The 27,195-nt window shown below is 31.1% G+C and overlaps 1 protein-coding gene across 1 annotated transcript in view; it reads left to right on the forward strand.

Moving 5' to 3' along the window:
- The first annotated feature begins 4,458 nt into the window (after positions 1 to 4,458).
- LOC139100673 (uncharacterized) overlaps positions 4,459 to 27,195 on the forward strand; it is a 33,151-nt gene continuing 10,414 nt past the window's right edge. The window contains exons 1-5 of the mRNA XM_070653358.1: positions 4,459 to 5,145; positions 7,167 to 7,910; positions 9,516 to 9,719; positions 9,800 to 10,028; positions 10,117 to 13,012. Coding sequence (XP_070509459.1) covers positions 7,231 to 7,910; positions 9,516 to 9,719; positions 9,800 to 10,028; positions 10,117 to 13,012 — 4,009 coding nt within the window. The 5' untranslated portion in view covers positions 4,459 to 5,145; positions 7,167 to 7,230. The remainder of the gene's footprint in view (positions 5,146 to 7,166; positions 7,911 to 9,515; positions 9,720 to 9,799; positions 10,029 to 10,116; positions 13,013 to 27,195) is intronic.

Here is a 27,195-nt window from a genome sequence, read left to right on the forward strand (position 1 = left end):
TTTTTGTGGATGATTCTTAGATCACAATCAAAAATCATGATTTAGGAATTTTGTTCCTAGAATGCTTCTGGAGTTTTAAAGTTGTAGAAAATTCCAAATTAGCCGGCTAAAAGCTGATTAGCCGAAAGCGAGCTAAGCTCGGCTTCGCCCTCTGGTAAAAACTTGAGAAAACTTTAAATTTGATTGATTCCTAAAAAGGAAGCATCATGTATCTCCAAATAAGTGTAAACAAGAAAACAACTCGATATTTTTGAGCACTTTAAATTTAAAATTTTCTACCCTTACCTTCATATCCATCCAAAAAGATCAGAATCATCGTCGATATCTCTTCAGATATTTCTTAAAAAACGATACGCATCCTTTTATCTCTCATTTCTCTTTATTCTATTATAAACAGGAATTTCAAGAGGCCATACATTGAAAATTTTTAAAATTCTACAAGTTTATAGACATCCAGTTCATATTTTTTCATTTTTGATTCGAATAGTTCTTTAACATTCTTTCCTCGAATTTAGTTTTTGATTCCAATTTGAATGAAAGAATTTAATAAAGTTTCTCAGAGAATTTTACATATTACTTTCTCAATAATTTGCATTGTACACATTTATTATTCAGGTCGCTTTGTATTCATTTGCAACTTTCTAGCGAATATGTAATGAAATCATATTGTGCATTCATTCAATATTATCATGAAAATTCTCAGAAATTGAATAATCATTCGTTGTAATAATATCCGAGCCTGGAGTCGGATCTTGTATTGAAATGTCGGTTCAATTTCTAATGAAATTTATGTTGACTTAGGATTCTGTATTACTTACTTACTTACTTCGCTGGCCGTACAGATCAAGTGTGTTACATGGTCTCCCTCAGTCGGCACCTGAAGCTGGCTCTATCGGTGGCTACCGCTTAACAATTGCCAATTCCAAGTGTGACACTATCTCTATCGACAGCTTCTTTTTGGATTCTGTAATAGGTATTAAAAATTCAGCTGTGGTAACTCAAAGCTCCATTTAAAAACCAAGTTGAATTCTGAATTCTTGTGAATTTTGTAGCGACATAAATGAAGAAGACTCTGTTGTGAAGGTTTTAATGCTCCGCTAAATCTCTTTTAAATATTAACACTATTATAATTGATTCTTGATTGCTGATTTACCTGATTTGTGTTACTCGGGAAGCAATTTTCATTACTGTGTTAATTAAATCTAATCATTTGATACCTGATTAAAAATTTATATACATATGCGACCATTTTAATTTAGGTTTTAAATATTCTACGCTCAACAGGGCGACTTAGACAAAGCAAAGAGAAAGCGACTAAAATTGAGGTCTTTGCCAAAGTTTGAAGTCTGAAATGTTAAAAGGTACTAAATCTGAAATGAAGGTATCCAACCTTCATTTTAGGGATGAACCGATTTTTTGTCACTTTACTTTTTGGCAGAATTTTGCAAAATTTTTGGTCTTCAAAAAGTCTTTAACATTTTGCTGCTAAACGAACATTTAAAAAACAAGAAATTGCAACTTAGTAGACAAACTTTTTTGCAAAACCGCTTCACGGACAATATTTCCGATCAGCAAAATTTATTGAATTTGTTTATTATGCAGTCGCTGTTCTGTTTCAAGTACATTGTTTGCTCGAAGTAGTGACGGTAAAATTTACAAAAATAGATACATATTTTAAGACTTTTTTTTGCGGCACGCCATTTATTAACAAAAATATTCAACGTCACACCAATAAAGTAAATGTGCTCAAAACTATACAAAAATAGAATGAAATAATGGCAAAGAGCACGAGGGCGGCCAAAGAACTCTTGGAGAGAGGCTGTTAATAAAGACAGTATAGAAATCGGGAATTGGGAAAGGGCAATAGAGCCAGTTTTATAGACGACAAAAGAGAAAGGCCATGGATCATAGATGAACTGTACGGCTAGCATAGTAAATAAGTAAGAATGAAATCTAAGCGTTAGTCCAAAATATTTAAAATGTAGCTTGAGATCTTAAGATTTTGACGCTTTAATTGCAATTTTCATTTTGGCGTTACATCTGAGGTTGTCTTAGGACACACCAGTGTGCCGCGGCATACAGTTTTTACAACACTGATCTATAGTAAGCTAATTTTTGAAGGTTTTGGTTATAAGGGTATGTTTCTATGCTTCAAAATTATTTATTAATCGGATGATGGTACAATTTAATTATTCATCGTCCATACAATCATCCCTTCAAATTTGAGGAGCTGTTTAATATTTAATACCTGAACTGCAAGTTCAACATTTAATCTCATAAAATTTCTTGTCCATTTTCTAAAAATACCTTCCTAGTCATTAAATAAAAAGGATCACAATAATTAAAAATTGTATAAAAAACCAGGAAGTAAATGCTTTTGCCATTTCCCCAAAATAAATAGAAAGTAAGCACTTGAAATCCATAGAAAAGCCTACAATACAAATCTCATAAAAAGGACGATTTCATTACCTTCATCATAAATGCCTTAAAAACTTCATATTCAAGCCCCACATGTTTGTTACATGCCATTTCCATGTTAAATCATCAAATCCTCAAAAGACTTTATGGAATATTTTTCAACATGTATACAGAAAATGTGACTCCATATGTGTACGACATTTCCAAATGTGAGAAATTTTAAGCATAAAAAAATATAAAAAAGTTTATAATTCCTTTTTTACTGCTTGTTTTGAACATAAAATGAGAAAAGTTGAAAAAGTTGACAAACAGAAAAAAATTATTGCACAAAAGTCTTATGACCAGCCACATTTACAAATATCATGTCTGTTTTTTTTTTTTGTGCAGCAGAAGTAAAATAAACGAATGATATACGACGAATTTTTGTTAAAAATGTTGTGTACAATTCTCAATTTGTGTGTTGAATTCTCCCCTTGAAATGAGATATTATACTTATTTCCAAAACTGTTATGTACATCCAATGTTGAAATTCATTTTTATCGTCTTTTATTTACTCAACATTATGTATATATATACATATACATGCACACATCTTTAAGTGTAAACGCATATATCGTGTATTACTCTCTTTTTTCTCATTTTTATTTCAGTTGGAAAGAAGTTTTTTTTTTCTGTGCCTTACTCTACGGCAAGCAATGTGTTGTTTTGTGAATATATAGAGTCAATGCTGCGTGTATATAAAGAAAAAGAGACGAAAACGAAAAGAAGAAAAATAAGCGGGAAAAAGCAAATAAACCTGCAAGTTGAGATGCATTGCAGGTTGGAAATTTTTATTAATTAAATTTTTTTATGACTTTTGTGGATGAAAATTTGAAAATTTTGGACATATTGGATTTTTTCAAATTTTAACTTTTGGACAGTCGGACAAAATGTGGACAATTTACTCACATTTATTTTCACACATACATGTTATTTCTTTATTTAGTTTTTATATTCTGCTTTTTAAAAAATACGTAGTCACACATACATGCACAACTCAATTTTTTATATTTTTCATATTCGAATTGTTTTTTCAAAGAATGGCTAATAGATTATTAAGCTGTTTTGTAGGCTATTCATGAAACTATTTCTATATTTTCCTTTTGTTGAGGCTTGCTTGCTTTTTTGGCAATAGAACTAACTCTTTGAACCCTCAGTATGGGATATATCGATTCATGAAGAAGTAAATTGTGGCATGCATTTCTACATGTTTGGCCTTGTTAGTGCCTTTAAACAGTTTCATGAATTATTTATTTATTTCTAAAATAAAATAGACATTTTAGTGTCATGCCTATATCACATGATAGTATGCATTTATGTAATGAGTACCTAGCAATAGCCTCAAGTGGCATCAAAAATCACTCCTTAATAATTTTCTCTTTATCATGATCATCATTGTAAATGCACCTCAGGACATGTAGCATGGTCCAAGCTATGTAATGCTCTCAGTACGTACATACATGCATACATAATTATTAAAAATAATGAAAATATCGTTATTCAAGTTTCGAAAGCAAAATCACCCTTATATACAATCGTAAATACATTGGTGCGGCTTTTAAAAGAACTGGACGAATTTTATATACAACAGTTTATGTACTTACTGCTGTAGCAGACGAAACGATGAAGTAAAAAAAAGCAATTTTTCGATGGAAAAAAAAAATATAAAAAAATACAAGAATGAAAAGGAAAATCTGAAAAGAAAAAAAAAAAAAACAGAATTACTCAATGCGAGACTATAAGTTGGATCGAAACAGAAAATAACATAAATGTTGTATGCGAGAGAGAGAATGAAACGAAAGAATATATAAATGAATATTTTTTTCTGTAGAAAAATGGTGGGGAAAATATCAACCAGCTGCGTTGTTTCCTTGTATATAAAATGCCAACTCCTATATACCCTTATGCATGTGTGTGTACGAAGAACTTTTGAATGTTGAGCGGATTCGTAAAAATATATATTATTTTCTACATTTTCTGTTCAGTTTCGTTTATGACGTTGTAGCGAACAGAACGTGAACGCAAAAGTGCGGAATAATTTTTTTTAATTTAATTAATTATATTAATAGATAGGATTCTGTTGATAAATTCATACAAACAAATACATAAAATAATTAAATAATTTCTTACTCAAATTGTGTAATTAATTAGTGAAATTGAAATAAAATAAAAAAAAAGTTTGATATTTTTTTTTCATATGACGATATTTGTTGTGTCTTGATACCTATCACGACTCAAGTTTTTGTGAATGTATTAGTGCAGAGCAATTTTAGTTCTTTTTTTGTCTCTCTATCTCTCTCTCAAAATAAAAAAAGTGAAATATTCTGTTTTGTGAATTTGAAAAAAATAACAACAATACGGAGAGATATAATATTGAAAGGAACCAACATAGTGGAGAGAGAGAGCACATATAACACATTTGAAATTCCCACATTGAATACAATATTGAATAAAGGGGGTTATTTAGAAATATGTAAGAAGGAAAGAAGAGAAGAAAAATTATAAAAAAAAATAATTCAAAAAACGGAAATCTGCTTTTGAATAAACGTGTTTTTTGGCTTCAAGTACACAATATAGTGTTTCTATGGATTACTACATACAATTTTCATATGGATACATTGGATACATAGTGAATTAAAACCTTATGGATTACACATTTTGGATTATTAATTAAGAATCTTATTAAAGGTATGAAATAATTTAATATAAATCATATTTACAATAATTCTATCAAGCACAGTCAATCTACATTGTTTACATATCCATAAATCTTTCACTAATTAACTCGTCTGAATCAAAAAGAAAATTTCCATTAACACAAAAAAAACAATTTTTTTCTTTCTTTGTTTTGTTTAAAACAATTTCAAATTCAATAACGAAATGCCGACAAGCGTGAAAGCAGCAGCAAGTATTTATTAAAGAAAAATATAAAAAAAAATCTCTCTACACAGAAAAACAAAATCATCTAAACTGTTGTAGATGTATGTGTAAATGCGCGCTCTACATAGCATATGCTACATGAAAAAAAAATATAAAATAAAAAGAATTCTATACATGTAGATAGGTATGAACAACAACATTCGTTGATACTGACAAGAGAATTTTGCAGAAGAGAAGAAAAATATCTCCTGCCTTTAAAAAGCATAATGTAGAAAGCATAACCTAAAGAGAACTCACAAAAACTGTTTCGAGTATGAAGACATTTTCTCATATGGAACTGCAATTATAGAGCGCATCTCATGGGAACGTCTTATTGTATGCGATCAAATTATTGGATTTTGATGGGGTAGTTCTGGCGGTATTAGAGGGAATCTGATGATTTTGAAAGAGATTTAAGCTAATGATCCTGTTAGGAATGTCGATAAAAATTGCTAATTGTTCTGGTTAGCTTGCTCTAGCTTAGTTTGTTTAATATAAACTATTAAAGCAGGTTGACATTTGAATTAGAATCATGACAATAGCACTTAATTGGAAGTAGAAGTTAAAGAGTAAGGAAGTAAATATTTTACTCTACTTGGTCGCCTTTAACCTAGCCATAACTTCAATCTAGCCAAAAAACACTATTAAGCTAGTCAGAACAAGTGTTAGAGCTGCACTACACATGCCTACAGATTTAACTATAATCCAATCTAGTCAATAGCTAACTAAAATCATCTGATTGAATTTACTACAAAATTGAAAATCGTAAACATTGTGTAATCACAGCTACTGTATGTGCAAGCATCTCAACGCAAATTACTACGTATTAAATTTTAATTAGTCCCATACTATGTGTATTGATTGAAAGATGAGAGATCAGTCTGAGAATTGAATCAAATACATTCATTATGCTTTGAAATTCATGAACTAATTTTCCCTATGATTCAATGATTAAATTGATTAAATTTGCAGCAAATTGAAATGTTATGAGTTATCGTTTGATTCATCTTGCTGGATCTAGTATGAATTTCTGATTGTGTTATCTATACAAACTTGACTGCTAGGCTATGATTGAGATGTCTTCAAATTTTAAAAGAAAGTTGTCGTTTTCTTAGTCTCAAAATTCGCTAAGTTAGAGCTTGTAGTCGACAATTCTATAGTCTAAATCGACTTCGAGCTATGTCAGTAGTTTAAGCATAGCTCGAAGTCAATTTGATCATCTTTAGTTGACTCAAATTCGAGAAATTGAGACTCAAGTTGATTGAGTTGACTTTTTCATCCAAAATCCAAATTGACTTCAAATTCAGAGTTTAAGATCAAAAGGACTAAGTCTTAAATATGTCCATATGAAGACATCAACAGATTAAGTCATTAAAAAATTGTTGTTGATGTTGTTTAAAATAGCTTAAGGACAAAAAACTGTCAAAATACCATACACGTGTACATCACTGACATTCAGACAAAATTTACCCCACAAGCGCATCATTCATGAAACCTTAAAAGGCACTTAAAATAAATAATGTTAACACAGGGGACAGACTTACATACATATGATGTAGAGAAGAAGAAAAAAAAGAGAAAAAGAAAAGAAATGAAAAAAAAGTAGAGAATCCAGTGAGCATGAATAAGATTATAAGACCTTCAAAATATTATCGCCTCATGAAATCCTCTACTTACCTTACATTTACTTTTTGCTCGTTTTGTGCCTTTTTTTACCAACTCTATATTTATATATTTCTTATTCTCACGACACTTTTTTTTAATACATACAATTTTAATTTCTTTAACAGATATTAAGGTCGATAAAAATAAGACACAAAACAAAAAAATCTATAGAAGTAACAAGCAGGAATAATGGTAAAAATAGATATTGATAGAGAGAAAAAGTTTACAATGGAAACGACAAAGAAAATGGAAAAGATTCAAATATATCCATCAAAACAACAGCACAATAGTTTTAATAATAAAATAAAACCAAAACTTATCATGTCACCGCTAACGACAATGCCGACAAATGCAAAGAAATTAATGATTGCTGCAAATGGAATTCAAATGAAACAACAGCAACAGAATATTGTGCAGCAACAGCAACAGCAGCAACAGCAATCGACTGCCAATGAGAAAAATGTGAATAATAAGAATAAAGAGGATAATAATGATGTGAAATTGCCCACAGATACGATTATGAAAGAGAATTCTACGACATCAGTTAATTTAATCCCCTCGTCGATGAATGATAAACTACCAGAATCGACAACACAAGAAAATTCTAACGCAACATCGACAACGACAGTTGATATTGAAAAGAGAAGTAAAGAAACAGCTGGTTATAGATCGGAGAAAGAGAAGATAACACTAGGCGACGTGCATCCATATATTACATGCTATTTATGCAAAGGCTATTTAATAGAAGCAACAACAATTGTAGAATGTCTACATACATATTGTCACAGTTGTCTCATGAAGCATCTAAGTCGCGAGAAATGCTGTCCGCAATGTGAAATGAGCATTAATAAATCCAAAACGAATATCAAGTAAGTTTCCTTAATTTCTATTTTATTTGATTGTGTTTGTGTGTGCCTGTATACATGCTTTTTAAGGAAGGAAGTTCAAATGTCTTGGAATTGTGTTACATACAATTTCAAAGAATTTATACTTTTTCCTATTCCTTATTCACATGAGAAGGTCTTCATTTCTTTGTTCCTTTGCCTTATTACAATTTCAATGAGCTCGATTTAATTTCCACATGTATTTTATGTTAATAAATTATTTTTTAAGAATAATAAAATGAAAATAATAATCATAATGTTATTAAAGTGGAAAGATCTACTGATAGACTTTCCAGATATCCAAAATAATTTACACAATGCATTGTAAATGCTCAACCGAGAACTTTTATATAGTCTTGTAAAATTAATGAGTAATTTTCATTATATGAATCATGTGGCTTGTTAGGAACTTGCCAGACTAAGGGTTCTGGAATGTTATTATTTGGTGTTTTAGAGGAAGTTAATGTCATTGTTTATAGTCATAGATTATGTGTAATAATGAGGAGTGAAATGTAGGCTGGATTTGAATTTTAAATGCTCATGTTCATTTTATGGATTTTCATTCAATTTTGGACTAAAGAATTGAAGGACATTGTCCCAAAATTACTCAATATTTGAATGTCCAGACCTCTAAGTCGACCCTGAAGTCGACTCGGACTTTGTATAGAAATCATTGTCTGCATATGAAGTTCGAGCTCAGCTTGTAACCTTGACAATAAATTCTGTCAGGTTCTTTTGACAATAAAGTGCAATATTCGATAATGCACAGCTTGAGCCTCTTTTGTTCTTGAGGGTATCATAATTTCTGCTCTACACACAAGCATAACTTTAGAGCACTTCAAAGATTTTTTCTTTTCATTTGGTCAAACTCAATGTTTTCGAGATCTAAGGGTAGTTTTATGAGGAATACTCTGGGGTAAAATTCGGTTTTCTGCATTATAAGTTGGAATATTGAGTATTGTGTATAGCACAAATTGGATTTTGGATGAAAAATCAGTATCCAGGCTAGAATGACTCTAGTACCAAGTCTGACCTGGTATTGGATTTTGAAATCGAGTAATCAAGTTGAGCTATTCGGAGGATAAGTTAGAAATTTGAGTTACACTACACGACTTTGATGACAAGTATCAGGGCCTGATACAGAATTTCAGATTTCCTAATCGACCTATGCTATTCGAGGATGTAGCTGAGCATTTTTGTGAATTATTAAAAACAAAATCACGAAATTTCTCCAGAAACATTTCCATGCAGCATAAATTTTCTCGAAAAACTTTCTAGAAAATCATTTTCGTGTGGCAAGTCTGATGTGAAATGAAAATACGCATGTCGACCAAAATCTCTGAGCATTCGAACTAATCATTTGATAAACCAACTGTACGTAACATGTACACAGACTGTCTTAACTGTTACGAATTTATTTGTCAAACCTTTAACAAAGCTGTTCCTTAAATGTATATATTCATTGCCATTATTAATCCAGTTAAATATCATAAAAAATTCACACAAATACAAATGTCAAAATTAAATAAATTTTTACTAAAATCACAATAGTTTCTCACCAATTTCTTCCAACCCAAAAAAATCCTTTAGATATGATGCAACAATTCAATCAATTGTATATAAACTTGTGCCTGGATTGTACGAAAAGGAATTATTAAGACGTAGAGCGTTTTATAAGCAAAGACCAGATGAAGCCAAATTAGCAACCCCTGAAGAACGTGGTGACGATACCGAGCATTTAATATTTAGCCCTTCCGATTTAATGTCACTATCAATAGACTATGCTGAGAAAGAGTAAGTATTTAATAAGAAAAAATATTTTTTATTGTATGAAAATTAATCGAAATAAATTCTTTTACTTGTTATAAATATAGAACCCTAAAAGGGATGGAAAGCGACCCTCATGTACAGAATTTATTAAAGCCCAGATTCCTCAATTGCCCAGCAATTTTCAAAGTTGAATATTTAAAGAAATTCATCTTAAATAAATTCAATATTCATGTTAATAAATTTAATGTTGAAATAAGTTATAAAGTAAAGACAATTGTCCTGCCCGAGCACTATACATTGATGGATGTTGCATATATTTACACATGGAAAAAGGTAATAATTTTGTGCATATATAAAAGTAATTCATTGTAATTTACTTTATGATTTTTTTTTTCTTTTCTATTCTATTTTGCTTACACAGGAAGCACCAATGCCTTTTTTCTTTCGAATAATTGCTAAAAATTCCAGAAGCAATGAATTACCCGAAGTCTCATTGCGCAGGTCACCAACAAATATGACGAATTTAAACGACGATCTCAACGATACATCTACAAATGCATTAACGAAGAAGAAGAACGTATCGTTTAAAGAGGACGTCGAATCATCTGATATTAAAGCTGGAAAGGATGTTCAGAAGGCATCAAATGTAAGCAACAACGGTGGAATGAGTTATGGAGGTGGAAAAAATGAGAATGCGGAAGTTAAAAAATCTTCACCACCAACACCACAACAGCAGCAGCAGCCGCGTGTCGAAAGTATTAAATTAAAATTTGATGTATCAAATAATAATGTGAGTATCATAAAGTCTGACGGTACAACCATCAACAAGTCTGATACAAAGTCAAAGAAGAAAGATAAGGAGAGCAAGAAGGCAAGTAAATATTCCAATGATAATAAGTTCACCATTGGAAGTAAATCACCATCATTAAATAATGAAAAGCGAGATGAATATGAATTTGATGATGAAATTGAGAAACAGAAGCTTGGATTCCTTAATACATTTCAACTTACGGCCAAGAAAATGTTGATGCAAAAGAACTTGAATTTATCACAAAATAATAATAATAGCACGAACAAAAATAATAATAAGAGTAATTCCGATAGTAAAATCACATCGGTGACAAAAAAGGATGAAAATACGAACAGCAGCAAGAATATTGAAGAGGGTAAAAATCTTACGCAAAAATCTATGGGAGAAAATAATAATAGCAATGCGAATAAACGTAAAAGTAAGGAGCCTGTTAAAGCTGAAAAGGCAAAAAAGTATAAATTCCATGAAATGAAATCCGTTAGTGAGGGTAGTAAATTTTTATTTACAAAAACTGGGGATGGACATGAAATTACATTCGATATGTCACCGAAGCCTTTGGGTAGTAAGCCACCATTGAGTAAGGTGAAAAGTGATATTTTAATGGCACAACAGAGGGCAGATGCAAAGGCTATACAAAGTAAAAATGAGGCAAATAATGTCAATGATAAAAATCAGGCAGTCAAGCCACCTCAAATTAAACCTAAGAAATTGCCAATGCTGCTACCAAAGCAAACTCCAACAACAACTACAAATGTCACATCGACATTCATAGCTCCAACTGCTATGTCACCGACTGCATTTGTGATTAAAAAGCCTGATGTTAATCAAAAAGAGACTGAAATTGCCACAACATCAGAGATTAGTGTCAGGAAATTGAATGACATCAATCATCAATATAAAGTCTTCGGACCAAGTTCACCTGAAAATAGTAACAAAGAAAAGGAACCGGAAACTCAATTTAAATCACCAAAAGAAGTATTTGCTCAGCCTCTCCCACCAAAACCAAAAGTTAATCCATTAACAGCCCCACCAACCACAATACCTGTCTCATCAGCATCAAAACCATTCGGATTTGGTCCTAAACAGCCTAAAGTTATTCCTGAAAACATGCAAACACCTTATGGATGTCGAACACCATTCTATGTTCCAAGCAGTCCATCATACACGCCAAATTTCGATCCAAAACCACAATTTAAATATGCAAATCCAAATGCCTATGCCTCATTCATGCAATCGATGTTTTCACCCGCAACTGAAAAAATTCCAACATCAATTAGCACATCACAATCATCAAAAAATCCATCAATATCATCAACAACTGATTCGAATAATTCACGTAAACGACACTCAAATGATTCGTTGCCAATTTTATCAAAACGAAAATCTCCATCACCAACGAAATCTACAAATACATCAGTTCCAATACAACCAACAACAACAACATCAGTATCAACATCATCATCAACAACAACAACGACTAATACAAGCGGTGATACGGAAGCAAATGCTATTTCAATATTAAACAAAATCAGCTTTCCGTCATCATTGAGTGTGACTCTAACAAATGAGCAGGAAGAGAATAAGAAAGAACAACTTCGTAGTCAAAAACAAAATGTTAATAATAATATAGAGATCATAAAATTGTCAGATGAAAAGGAAGCAGCAAAAAATTCAAAATCTCCATCGCCACCAAAGAATAGTAATAATAATGCTAACGAGAAACCTGAAAATGCTAATGAGAAGCAACAAATTCAGAAAAAATTGCCAGAATTAAAGAAATTATCGCCAATATTGCCGGCATCACCAAATGCTTCATCAATGCAGCCGCCAATATTACCTCCACCCGCTGTCGCAAAGGCATTATCAGATTCGAAAGAAAGTTTTCAACGTGCATTCCTTGAATCATTAATGAGTGTCACAAATCGTGATAAAAATATGGATAATAAAAATACTCATCGTAAGAAGGAAGGAAAGAGTCACTCGGCATCAGCCTCACCCGATAGTTATAAAAACAAGAATCATTCAGATTTAGAAAGTAAATCAGACTTAAAGAAGAATAGTAATAATCAAGATAATGGTATGATGGGAACAACAACAACAACAACATCACCAGCACAACCAAAAAAGAATCTGTCATTAACGCCTCCGCTGTCGAAAAATAACACTGATAAGTTAAATTCCAGCACAAATGTGGCAATGAAATCATTGACACCGCCACCGCCAATGATGATGCAAGATCATTCACTATTCTCACCACAAGCTGTTGCAGCATCATCTGCCGTACAATTTAATCTAATGATGAATGCATTGAATGCAGCCGCAGCAACTGGCGGTGCTCCTTTTGCATTTCCCGATTATGCTAATATTCAACGAACAATGCTATTGGAAACATTGAGAAAGAATGTCGAGAAATCAAATGCATTACTCGCCATGCATCATCAATTACAGCAACAGCAACAAAATCAAAAAACTTCTCCTAATTCTTCTTCTTCCTCATCGAAGCATTAAGAAAGTTTTATTTTTTGCTTCTCTCCTTTATGTTCGTATTATTGTTTCATTTTTTTCTTGTTTTTCTTTATATTTATCTCTTTTTGGTGGCGTTTCCAGAAATATTGAGAATCTTCCCGGGTCATTATGAAGATTTCAGTTATTTAACGGATTTTTTGAATTTGAAAATTCTTTTAAAAATTAATTTTTTCGGGTGAAATTTTTCAAATTTTTATAACGGTTTTTTCAAAATTGTCTTTAACCGGTAAAAATTTTCAAATTTTCTTCAACTCTTAAAAATTTTCAAACTTTTTGACCGTTGAAATTTTTCAAAAATTTTTCAACCGTTAAATTTGATGAATTTTAATATGAAGCTTCAAATCGAATATAATCAATAACTGGAAGCCCCACAGAAATGTATATAAAATTATCAATGAATTTATATTATTATGAATATGAATACTGCAAAAAAGAAGAAGAGAAACAACGATGATTATGTCCATAAATGGATTTTTCTCTTTATTTGTCTTTATTCTTAAAAGAATGAAAAGTTTATGAATGTATTTTCTTTATCATGTTTATTATTAAGATCTATCAGTGTTACTACATATAAAAAATGTACATAAATGGATTCTCGACTTTTGTGGGAAGAATTTTCACTGAAGAAAAAGTTTTTTTAAGGCATTTTAAATGCTCGAATTTTAAAAGAATTTTCCAATTATGTAAATATAGTTTTTTATTATTATTAAGGATTATTTAAGTATTGACGATAAGTTATAGAATGTTTGAAAAATTAGAAAATTCTTTTAGTTTTGGAATTTAAAACTGTACAGGCATCCAGTGAAATATTTTTGACTTGTTTTTTTTTTATTTCTCATAAAATTTATTATAAATATAGCTTATAATTTATCTTAATGTATACTTATTATGACGCTTAACGTCTCTGATATATGAGCGATTTAGAAATGAGATGGCAATTTGTGGGGGTCGAGTTTTTGCTATTTTGTTGGAGATTATGGAATATTTCAATTTATTTGTTTGTTGGAATTATAAATTTTAAGAGATATTGTCAGAGTTAAGTGCAGAAACTGAGTTTGTGTCGTAATTTTAGTGAGCAACTCAATAATTGAAATTGTATAGTCATGTTGCATTTGTAATCGACTAGTCCGAATGGCACACGATCTGTAATAATTGATCAAAATCAACCGTAACAGTGCTTTCAAGGCAATATGTCACCTTTGAAGTGGGCAATACGTCATTGTTGATATGGCGACATAACAGAGCCTTGCCAGAGTCCTTAAAAATACTGTGTTGCTCGGTCAGACTCAATACAAAATCCATATCGACTTCAAACTTCTGCAAAATTCCAACTTACACCCTCAAGTACCAAAAAAAAAAGGAAATTTTAAATTGAATGCAAATGAGTCAAACTTATCAAGATTCATGAAAAGGAAAAACTTTAAAAATAATACAGACAGTCAAATCATCAACCTTAAAAAATGTGAAAGACTGATTTACAAAAGATAGATTTTAGGGGGATTTTTGGGTAGATAGGCGACATTAGGGTTGATGTGTTTGCAACAGAGAAATTTTTTTGGTATTTCAATATTTTATGCTTAAGGGAGTAAAAAATTTTTTTTGTGGATTTATATTTTCTGTGCGTAATTTTGAAGGATGATGATTTAATGTAGTGATTCTCAATGTTCCACGGGACGATAGTGAATAATTAAAGTCTTTAAGTAACCCGAATGGACAAAAATACGTTATAACTATTTGATGGCGAGTTGATGGTCAAGTTCTAACGTATTTTTGCCCTATCGGGTATGTTGCGATAAGTAAAGCGATAAGATGCATTCAACCTAAATATGTGATTTAATGTGTCATAGCTGGGACTTGTTGAGAAGCACTGATTTATACAAAGTAAATATTGTGATAGTGAATATGGTGAATTGTTCATCATTTTGTGGATATTCACTGATGTGATAAATTAACGAAATACTATAAAGTATATACAAGCATGCATAAATTCATCCTAACAGACAATAAGCATACTAACCTAAATGAATGTGCTCATGAGCATACTCAATCAATAAGGATGAATATACTCAATTTTGTGAGCAAACTCATGAGCATGCTTCTTGTCTGTTCGAGTTGAAATGTCAATGAAATCATCAACATAACCTTAAAACCAGAAACTCAAAAATATACAGTGCTGAAAGAACATTAAGGTTCCTAAAAGTGGTCTCTATGACCATTATGGAAAATAGCAATCAATTAGCCATTTCGACTGCCAAATAACTGCCATCTCATTCCTTAATCTCTCAAAATATTATATCCTCTCTATTATAAGAATGAAGTAAGAAATTCTTGTGGCATTCTGTGAACAACACAAAAAAAAAACATAAAATCTGCTGTCATTAAAATTCATAAAAAAAATAAAAGAAACCAGAAAATATTTTTTCAAAATGTAACTAACTCTTGTATTTAATTAATCATTATTGCTGCTTCCGAAATTTCATTTTTCTTTTTTTTGTAATTTTTTCAGCTGTTCAATAATCGACACAATAAATAGAAAAAAAAGAGAGTAAAAGAATCTCAAAAATTCATTATGCTTCAATAATATTAAATTTACCAACCATGAGTAAGAGTCGCTCGTACTGAAACATAATGAAATATTTCTTCTGTTTGGGACGAAACAATTCTCTCTTTTTCTCTTACTTTTGCGTCATTTTTCGAGCACACAGCGCTTGAAAAAAAAAACATTTATCTCATGTACAGAGTTGTAGCGAGAATCGAAAAATTAATAGACAAGATTCGTAACATGATTCGTGCCTTAATACGTACCGGAGATATTTTTTTTCCATTCTGTTCAGTTCCCCGATTATATTTTCACTCGTTTTTATTTCTTCCACAAGCGATATGCTGTTTACGATACGTATAAACTCAATTTAGTCACACATACAGATGCAAGCATTGAATGATACATAAGTGGCGCGCACCAATACATCCAAAGGAAAAATGCTGAACTTTTTTTTAACAAAATAAATTTCTGAATTATTTATTTTCTTATTACACAACATTTCTCACTCACTTACTCGCTCATTCATTCAGACGTTTGATGTATATTTATCGCCTGATATAGCGCTGAACAAAGTCTTTTTGCTTTTGCATTGATGCTCTCACTTAATCACACACAATATTTATTTCCCTTTACTTTTTTGCTCATTCTCTTTACATTCGAAGCCTTTTTTTAAAATAAATAAATAAATGAATGAATTGATAGACATTTGTATACCAGCTATTGCTACTGTCTTTACTTTTTCTTGTCATTTAATTCTCTCTCAGTCGTTGCTATGCCTTTACATTTATTTTACTCGCATTTACAATTTACTTGGGAATTATTTTAATAAATTTCTTTTAAGGTACTTTAAACTGTAAACTATGGAAATTATTCGTGCCATTTAGAATGAATGATCTATTTTTCGGGGTCGCTTTTCTCATGCGTACAATTGTAATTTACATTTTTATTCTTTTTTATTATTCCGACTTACTTACTTACTCTCTCTTTCTCTCTTTAAACATTTTCTATCGTCATTTGTCATAATCATAATAAATATTTTTGGCTGTACAATTTCACATTTTTATACAAACGAAGGATTAGCCCTCTTTTATAAGGAATATGAATTAAATCTTGTCTCAAAAGGGAGGTTGTGAGATTATTTTTAGAATTTAAGAAGAGCTTTTTAATATATTTTAGTAATTTCAAAAGTGATTATCGATAAGTACTGATAGAAAATATCTAGCACCAGGTTGGCGTAAATTCGAATTGCATCAGTTTACAAATTGCTCTCCTAACGCAATAATTTAGACCTTTTAGACCATCTGAGATTATTATGTTTTCGTAACTAGAACAACTAGTAACCCAAGTGGACAAAAATACATTAGAAAGAGTGATCGACTGGACATTAACTTGGCTTCAACTAGCTATAACGTATTTTCGACAACTCGGGTAACTTGTAAGCTAAAAGTGATCAGCGACACAGATTAAACTAATGAAAATTCCATTAATAATTTAACGATTTTAAACTAAATATTTGCTTTTTTTTTCGAATATATTCTCGTCATGGATAGAGCACTGAATCAACCTAAATCTATCTGAAATCCAGCATCAGACCAGCAGGGATCAAACATGGTGCTGAATTCAAACCGATTGTTATTCGAGCAACAATGAAACATATTTTGTTCGGTTAGAATTAGGATTCTTCTTAATCCTGTAGGTCTTAGAATCTAAACTTTATGATCATGCTAATGTCTGTGTTAAATGAAATAATACAACGTCAGAAATAGGGTTTCTGAAAAACGGCATTTTTAAAAACGGCCGTTTCCGTTTTTTTCTGAAAAACGGCCGTTAACGGGTCCGTTTTTTTTAATGGAAGGGAAACAATACGTTGCATTCAAATTGAAGTCCTTTTTGATTTGCCAAGATATGTACATGAAAAATTTACTTCTAAAAGTATACCGCAGGTCAAAAAATTGACGAATATTCATGTTCTTAGTTTAAATTATTATGTAAAAATTTTTTTGAGTCGAAAACTTAATAAAATTTTTGGAAATTTTCCAAAAATTCAGAGAAAAAGTCATATTAAAAAACGGAAAAACGGCTAGTAAAAAACGGCCGTTTTCCGTTTTTATTTTTCGAAAAAACGGCCCGTTTTCCGTTTTCGTTAACGGCATCAGAAACCCTAGTCAGAAACAACCCGTCGTTGTTTCAAAGACGTTTTATTTGCAGGATCTTCTTAAAATTAGTTCTTAAAAATTTTAAATAATTTTTTTTATCTTCGACATAAATAAAAACGGTCTCGCAATATTTCCTTTAAGCCTACGTCACGGATAGATTTATTAAGACCAAATGGAAGCTGACTCCGTGTGGAATCCATATTGCCGTCTATTAGAAATATAAATGAAATAGATCTATTAATGCTAGAACCTTCTTCATTTATGTCGCTTTAGTATTTATTTTCAGAACAATGTTATTTAGACATTGCAATTTACGTTTTAAATTGCAGTGCTCTTATCTTTGTTATTGAACTTTTAAGGTTTGTCATGCATTTGATTGATAATGTCATTTATTATAGTATCATCAATTTAACAGGAAAAATACATTTTTTAAATTAAAAATGTAGCTTCCAAAAAATCAAAACATTTCATTAAAAGTTCGAAATTTGATAACAAATGTATATCAGCTGTGCTTTTAAAAAGACCGGAAAATTAATTTAATAAAAACAAAAGTCTTACTTTAAAATTGAAACTCATGGCCAGTAATAATGAAGTGAAAATTGATCTAGCATCGGAAATTAAATGTAGAAATAAATTTAAGTAAGTCATGATTTTTGTGTCTTAAAAAATAAACAAACATCAGTTTGAAATTAAAATTATTCTCAATTCTACTTGCCAAAACTCTCTTAATTGCTGCACCTAATGGTCAATGTTCAAACCAGAAAACTAGATAATTAGTTTAAAGAAATATGGTAAGCGTGTTACTAATTTTGAATCTTCAAATTTTGATTTAAATTTCACATAGATTGAATTTAAAAATTTGAAAATATTCATTTGTTTTTTTTATTAAACCTGAGTGGACAAAACTAGTCACTAACTAGTAATCAAATTACCTTTAATTAGTTTACTCGAATAGCTGGCCTCAGATTCGATTGAATCCGTACTGTGATTTTCGAGTTATACATTTGTGTCATTTTTTGATGAACCTTTTAAAAATTAAAACCAGCTTCAATTTAAAATTCAAATTTCTTTGTTCCTGTCTGTTAACAAATTAGTTATAAAACAATATTTCCATTTATAGTTAAGTAACTTATTTGCAAAAAAGATGCAAATTTTAGTCAAATATAAAAAACTCAATCTTCAAAACCTTCAAACTTTCAAATCCGCTCAAGTTTTTCAAACTAAAGTTAAACGACCCAAGCATTTTTATTTATTCATTGAAAATGAGTTCATCTGTCAATCCGATTGCAACTTAATTCAAAATGAATATTCAATAAAGTACTTAACAACAGTCAATTTAATAAAATTTTCAAGAGATCTTGATCCAGTTGTCTACAAAATCTATTACGCTAGTTCCGAATTTGGACTTTCTAAATCAGACATGAAGAATTTATATGAACAAGTTGGACAATATGTAAAAGATAAATTTACTTCAAAAGATGGGTCAATTTTTATTGGATGTGTCCGAGATGACAACGAGTCGCATCAATACTGCACTGAAAAGAATCTCAAATTTAAATGCAGAACTGACCCTATTCATGATATATTTAACATTCTGAAAAATATTTATGTCACATCGAGCAATGGATATCAAATTCTTAACTATGACAAGGGCAACAATTCATTCAAGTTCAGCTTCAAAGACTTAAAGTTGTTCCTTGATAAGCATTGCTCGTCATCAATACCAAAAGTAGGATATTTCAAAATAAAAAATGAAAGAAAATTGGAAAATCTCAACAGAATTTGGATGCCAAATAGAGACATCCAGTTAGAGAAGTTCATAAGACCATTCCGCTGCTTGTTCAGCATTAATTACTATTTAAGAATCAACAATCTTTTAGAAGAAAATGAAGGCTACAGAAGTGAATTTAGAAAAGCGCATTTACTAGTCAAATTAATTCTGATACTTCAAAATATCCATGAAATGCAGCATCAATTAGTTAATCAACAAGACATTCAAAATCTTGAACATTCGCTTAAGGAACTCAAGCGTTATAAATTTCAAAACAATAACTTAAGATGTCTCGAAAACTTGAAATCTTCTTTGGCAATAAATTTAAAAACTTTCAAAACTCTCAAAGCAAACAGCATCAAGTTCAAACCAAACTATTTCAGTACTCAATTGATTGAAGCTGAAAAAGGATATCTTCAATATAAAAATTGTGGTGATTTGCCAACTGAATCTCAATGCAACAGCTGGTTCAAGCACGCTCAAATGGGTACTGAAGAAATGGATTTGTCGTCAGAATTCGGAAGAATAAGAGTCAAATTTGATAAGCTTCCAGTATCTGAATTTAGATTTGAAAGGAGTCAAATTGAAGAGATATCCTCAAAAAGTTGTAACAATGATAACATGTATGATTTATTTTGGTCTAATTCTGATTAGACGTGCTACAGTAAATAAATGATTCATATAAAGAACCATTGTTGTAAGACTGTATATCTGTGTTATTCTGACAACTCATATTTGCAGTAAGGCACAGAATTGACCAAACATTACCACGATGGCTGATTTAAACTACTTTTGACAGCAAAAAATGCGGTATGCCACATTATACTTTTTGAGAATTATTTTTATTGAAGACACGGAAATTTTAGATTCTACTCCGAGTGACAGAAATCCTTAATTTAAAACCACAGGGTTTCTGACGCTATTAATGGAAATGCCAAGAAGATTTTGGAAAGACTCATATAAAAATTGTAAGATTTTATTTATTTATTTTTTTTTTTTACATTTTTTGTTAAGAACAAGGTTTTAAAAATTATGAAAAGTTTACGATTTCCAGGTGAGTTCTGAGTATATTTTCTCGAAATCCCGGTCCTGATAAATTTTCAGGATCGGGATCCGGATTGAAATTTTCGGGATTTCTGTAATTTATCACAGAACAGTAGGAATTCGAACATTTTAACGGCTAAAATCGATCAGCTGACATAGATAAGTTGTTAAATTGCGAATATCCCGGGATAACCCGATCCCGATAGCGAGAAAGCATAGTTCTGAGTCTTAAAAGAAAATTAGTTTAGAATTTTAATTTTCAATTGAATTTTTTAACTATTTTAAAAAGTGATTCATCAGCCAATTTTTAAAAATGCAGTTTTTCAGAAACCTTAATCGCGGTATTCTAACATGTGGTCAGAACTAAATTCTAAACAAGTTTCTGACCATTATTAGTTGTTGTTCATTAGACAAGTCGAATTTGAAAGTCTAAATTTTTTAAACATGGTTAGTTTCAACCTTTCAAAAATAGCTCTAAAATCTTAAGTGGTCCACTAGATTCCTTAATTATCGAATCAATGAGATTTATCAAAATAAGAAATTCAATAAGAAAAGACAAGCTTGATGCAATATTCTTTAAAATATCTTCAAAATATCCCAATAAAACTTGAATTAACTAAAATATTGGCACTTTTACTTAGTTTACAACAAAATCAATTTATATCCAAAACATTGCATTAAACTGTCCAACAGAATGTTGTCATAATCCATGTTTATTCATGACAGTTATTGAAAACAACTGTGTTTTTTAAAAAAAACTTTTCATTTAGTTGAAAAATATCAATACAGAACAAAACACAAAAAATTCAAAGCTGCTGTTAATCTCTCATCGCTTTACAACATCCCATAAAAGTGAACAGTAGAGGAGTTCATAAAATTATATGACTCTGTTCATTTAAATGCTTGATACATTTTTGTTTTATATTTAAAGTGCTTGTAGGTGTCAGCCATGCTAAGCAATAAAATGTTCATTCCCTTATTCCATCGTATATCCCAAGGAAATAAAGAGAAGGAACAAGAAAAATGTCAAAAGAATGATAAAGCAAAAGTAATCTTTTTTGATATAAAAGGCAACTGCAGACTGCCATAATTTATATCTCTAAAACTCTTCGTTTCCTGCACACTCACATGTACACATCGAGAGTCGGGTTCGAAAGGAATAAAACAGAACTGAGAAAATTGCAGTTGGCAAAAATATTGAAACTTTTCATTCTTCTTTTATGCTAATGCAACAAATTTTTTTTGTTCTTCTTTCCTTTCGAGTTTCAGCTTTAAAAAGAATCACTGACTCTTACTCGAAATACAGTGTGTGACAAAAAGCAATTTTACTTTGAAATTACAAAGAATAAAGAAGAAGAAGAATTAAAAAAAAGAGGAATAAAGTGAGTGAGAAAATGTGAAAACAATTTTTTTTTTGCTGTGCCTTCTCTTTCAATTTAAACGCTTAAATGCTCTGGCGTCACACGATACAACAAAAACAAGAGGCATACGCTGAGGTATTAAATCGCTTGTATATTGAATTATTTAGCGACTCTAGCGCTTTTTTCAAGGCTATAGAAAATCATTTAAGAATTGGATCTTATTTAGTTGTTCCTTATTCAAATTACTTGTGGTTTTCTTAAATGCTTCCCGATCGGCACTCTTTGAAATGTTGCCACCACGGCGACGAGATGGTAGTGGCAGCCACTTGGCAAAAACCACCTGATTTGCCAACTGGCTTCCACTTGGTTCTAAGTATACTACCATCTCGTCGTCGTGGTGGCAACATTTCAATATGTGCCGATCGGGCTTTATTGAAGATTTTATTAAAAAATTAAAATGTTTACAGTTTCTTTTAGAGCTCAAAATCAACTCGACAATGGTCCGTTCTCTAGATTTTGAAAGCAGCCCCAAACAAATCAGTTTATTAATCCAAAAGCCTGTACCAATACAACATGACTCTGACCTGGAGCCGATTATTAATCGATTCACCAATTTATAATACTCGCGAGTGGACAAAAATACGATTTAGCTTGTTGATGGCAAGTTGATGACTAGTTCTAACGTATTTTTGACCACTGGGATCGAGATAAGTGCCTTACTATTCGTGTATAAAATGGTTTTATGTTAAGACACTAAAGTGTTCATCAGAACATGGTAGGTGCTTAGCGTGCAATTGTCATGTTATCCGAAAAATTTCTGTTTTGGATGAAAATATGCAATTTTAATAAAATTGTGTTTCACGGAAAAATATTGGTTATAAAGTTGGTCGCGAGTGGTCACCAATGTTTTAGTGATTTGTTTTAAAATTTACAAGCATCAATTTAAATTTGTGGCTTTTTAAACATAACAATTTCAACAAGTTGTATAAAGCACCAATAAATGAATAATTTAAACATTTTCCTAAATTCGCTTAAAATGTTTCAACATTTTGTGAAATCATTATTATAACAAATGCTATTTAAATAAGAATCACTGTGATTCATAGTCAAATATAACAACAAAGAGAACATTTTTTAATATTTGGAACAAGTTATCTTGACTGATAAAACCACAAATGGCTTAATAAATGATTAAATCATGTTCATTCCATGCATTTTGTTGTTGGACAAATTGAATTTTTCGCCCTCAAAATGGACTAAAATCCAAAAAGCTGTCTAACATCGATTACGCATTTTGCCGTTATCATTGCGACAGAGCGGTGCCCTTAAAAAAAGTCCTGAAAAAGGTTATGAATTGTTAGAAGTAACCCGACAGGTTGATATTTAGTTCTAACGTATTTTTGCAAACTAGGGCCATCGACCATGTTCAGCCACTCGTTAGACAGACTTGGTTTTTAAGGTAGAATCATACATCCCGTAATAAATCGAGTGATGTCGCAATTTGTACCAATTTTGATTGAAAAATCTATTGCCATTCTATTCATTACATAAACTATTGTAAAAATTTAAGCTCATTATCTGAAACAGTTTTATGCGTCACACATTTTACGACTTAAATAGCAATAAATAGTTTGATAAAAATTGTAATACTTTAAGATATTTCACAAAAAAAACCAAATATCATCACTAAAATATATTTATAGATTTATTAGTCTCCATTTGAACCCCAAGTTGGCTAGGAATTTGATTAGAAAAGTTTCATGGGCATGTTGTTGATTTTAAATCAAATTTTGATCTGCAATCAATCCTGAGCGCAACAAAAGAATTTGGATGGAATCCAAAAAATTAGTCTTAGTGGACCATGTCCAATTGACACAAATGAAGAAGGCTACGGTACATTAATTCAATGGCACTAAATTTGGCAACCAAATGACTTCCTTCTCAGTTTGTGTCACTCGGGTCTGAAGTATATGTAGCTTCTAATCGGCTGACAAATCGAATGCGCTTCCCGAGAATACTCCTGGTCAATAAAAAGAATATGCTATATCCATTAAAAAAAACCCTAAAATCTTTAAAATGTCTCAATGAATTTTCATGCTATAAAATGATTTTATCAAGTCAGCCATTAACGCAAAGTGCCCCATAAATAGCATTAATCTTTTTAAAAAATCACAATACTCGAGAACTTGCTATGCATGATGTTTAGACAAAAGAAATAGAAATTTGATATATATTAAGATCTAATGTAAATTGCAAGAGCATGCAAAATATTAAATTTCAAAGTCCATCAAGTGCCTTTTTTTTGTGACTAGAATTTCTTCATCATCTCAGATTAATGTAGAAGCAGACCATAATGGAAAATTACTCAACAAGAGCGCCACAGTATAAAAAAAAATTGGCATTTCAGAACTCAATCGAGTGTCATTTTTTATTTTTATTTTACAATTTTTCATTCCACATTCAGTTTTAAAGTCTTTCCATCCAAAGTCGTTAGCATTCGGTTAACATCGTTGTTTAACTTGTGTGACTGTATTGCGATACTCGATGCTGATTGGTTGAAAAACATCAAGAGAAAATTTCCCTTCTTTCTTACCGATTCCGAAAGACTCATAGAGAAATATGATGCACGCACACATCCATATGGATATACTTTTTTTTTTCATAATAAAATTCGTTAATTTCGGCTCTCGTTCGTTCGTTGTTGTTGCTCGTTCGGTTTAATACAGTTCGCGTATATTTTTTTCTTTTTTTGTGTTTCTCTATAGCAATGATGATGCAAGCTTTATATCAGTCGGAGTTTAGTGTTTGACTTGGAGAGTAGACAAATTTTCACAATCGAAAATTAAAATTTTTTGTTTATTACTACGTTAAATTTAAATAGTGTCGCTGTGAATTATGGAAAAATAGATAATTTAGTGTATTTTAATTAAGTTTTTGTGTGTGGCACTGGATTTTGTTGGAGTTTCGATTGAAAAATAGGCCTCGGAAAAATCGGAAGGAAAAAAAAATTCATTTTTATTTGATTTTTTTTTCTTCTTTTTTTCATTAAATGAAGAAAAAAATTTTACACGAGGCATAACCGTACTAACACAAGCATACAGCATTGTACAAAATAAAAATAATGGTAAGTGTATATTTGAAAATTGTACCGTAGTACTGCTTTTATAGCAGATAGCTCTGTTTTTTGTGTGTGTATGTGAACTTGTTTGTGTGTGTATTTGTGACTGTACGTACACAAACCTTTTTATGATTAGTATTGAATGTTGTGCCACGATGAAAATATACACTTTTTATTTTGTTTTTCATTTGTAGCACAATTCGTAAAAGAATGAAATCAAAATAACATAAAATATCGAAATGAATTTGTGGAAATATTAATTTATGCGGAAAGCCGCAAATGCGGTTATAGATTCCTTTATTTGGGATTCAAATGACTTTATTGTGTATTTGTATGAGTTTGAATAGGCTTGGAGATTCATGTCAATATGTTATTTATTATGTAGATTCACATTATCATTAATCTATGCTCAATTGATAATTTATTACTTATTACTTTATGCATCAATTATGGCTGTAGATCTTTTTATGGTTCTCTCAAAATTTAACTGCTCTTTCATGTCCATATTCGGTCAGACTTTCTAATTTTTGAACTAATTGCATGAGTATGATGAGATTCCGCAATATTATATTAACACTACCGTAACTTTATAAGTACCTAGTTCAAGTACCTTTGTTATCAGATTCCTATTGGAATCAAGTACAAAACCAACAGATAATAAAAGACTCAAGACAATTGGATGTTTGTAACGGCTAATCATATTTTCAGACATGACAGTATGCACACTGTCATATTATTACTGTCTCGACTAGATCATGAGGAATCCCTAAGTAGAGTATAGAGGCATTTGTCTCCCAAATGTTTGGCAAATGTCCATCAACGAGATCGTTTCATATTTTTGTAAATAAATATTTTGTCACAATTGCCTGACTTTCCCATTTGTATTTTCAGTCAGTTCCTTAAATTCTATAATTGATCTTGAATCTTGAAATTTTAAGGACAAAATTCTCAATAAGTCATAGATGTAAACATGGTTTTTAGATGCCAATAGTCAAATTAGATATTTTAGAGCATTGGCACTGCTTGACTTGAACCGAAATTCATCAATTAATTGCCTTCAATCAATTTTGAAAGCAATCAATGACTTTTTAGTCACAACAGATTAATATCAATGAATTTGATTGATTTAAAAAATTGATGATTGACAAGCTAATCTGTCAAATTGATCAGTAATTAGGGTTGATTGGGGAAAATAACAAAAACGTGCTCATCTTTCATCACTCGATTACTTTTGACCAAAAAGGAAGCAGATTCGCAAGCAGGTAATGAGTCAATTCATATGGTACCATGATGCCACCACGGTATCAAAGGATCATCTATTCCAGAGCTCGAAGTCGACTCGAATTTTGAATGGAGTCGAGTCTACTTGAGTCGACTTTTTAATGCAAAATCCGAGTAGACTTCGAGATCCGCTCTGTTGCATTCCTTGTTACAAAAGTGAGAACTAAATAACTAAATGACCCAAACCGGCAAAGAGCATGCTCTCGAGAGCTTGCTCACCTTAAATAAATATAGCATTGCTCTCAGCTAGCTCTACAATTGAGAACACGCTCTCTTATCTCATACCCGAGTTGACAAAAATAGGTTATAACTATAGTCATTATCATTAATGTAGCGAAAAAGCGGCCATGGTCTAGTAGTTATTGTCCAGTCATTTTCGAGTTAATGTCTAGTTCTAACGTATTTTTGACGTCACTCAGGACATTTATTGTGATAAAAAATTAAGAAAGAGTCGCAAAACCAAATGTAAAATTTTACTTGACGCAAATCTGGCCTCAGAATCTTGCAGATGATTGTCCGGATTCTAGAATGGCTTAAAACTGACAGTCTTACACTTAGTTTAAGATGTGAACTCAGATTACAAATAAAGTTTGCTAATTCCTTGACTAAACGCCACTTAATTCGATACTTGTGTCACACTTTCCTAAATGACTTCTGCCCACTGACTGCCCATTTCAAATTGACCAGGTTAGTTGCCACAAGAAGAATTCCACTCCACATTATTCCACGTGATACTGCTACGCATAATTTATATGAAACCATTCTGCCCATTGTTTCCTCGAAAAAAATCTATTGTCACTCCAGATGAATTAAAACTTAGCTTCAACAAACTGTACAAATAAGTAGACATAGATGTTTTGTTCAAAGAATAATTTTTTTTCCTCACAGTT

This window comes from Chironomus tepperi, unplaced genomic scaffold (assembly GCF_022539635.2).
Source record: "Chironomus tepperi strain 1889 unplaced genomic scaffold, CSIRO-AGI_Ctep_v1 contig_68, whole genome shotgun sequence".
Classification (NCBI taxonomy): Eukaryota; Metazoa; Arthropoda; class Insecta; order Diptera; family Chironomidae; genus Chironomus; species Chironomus tepperi.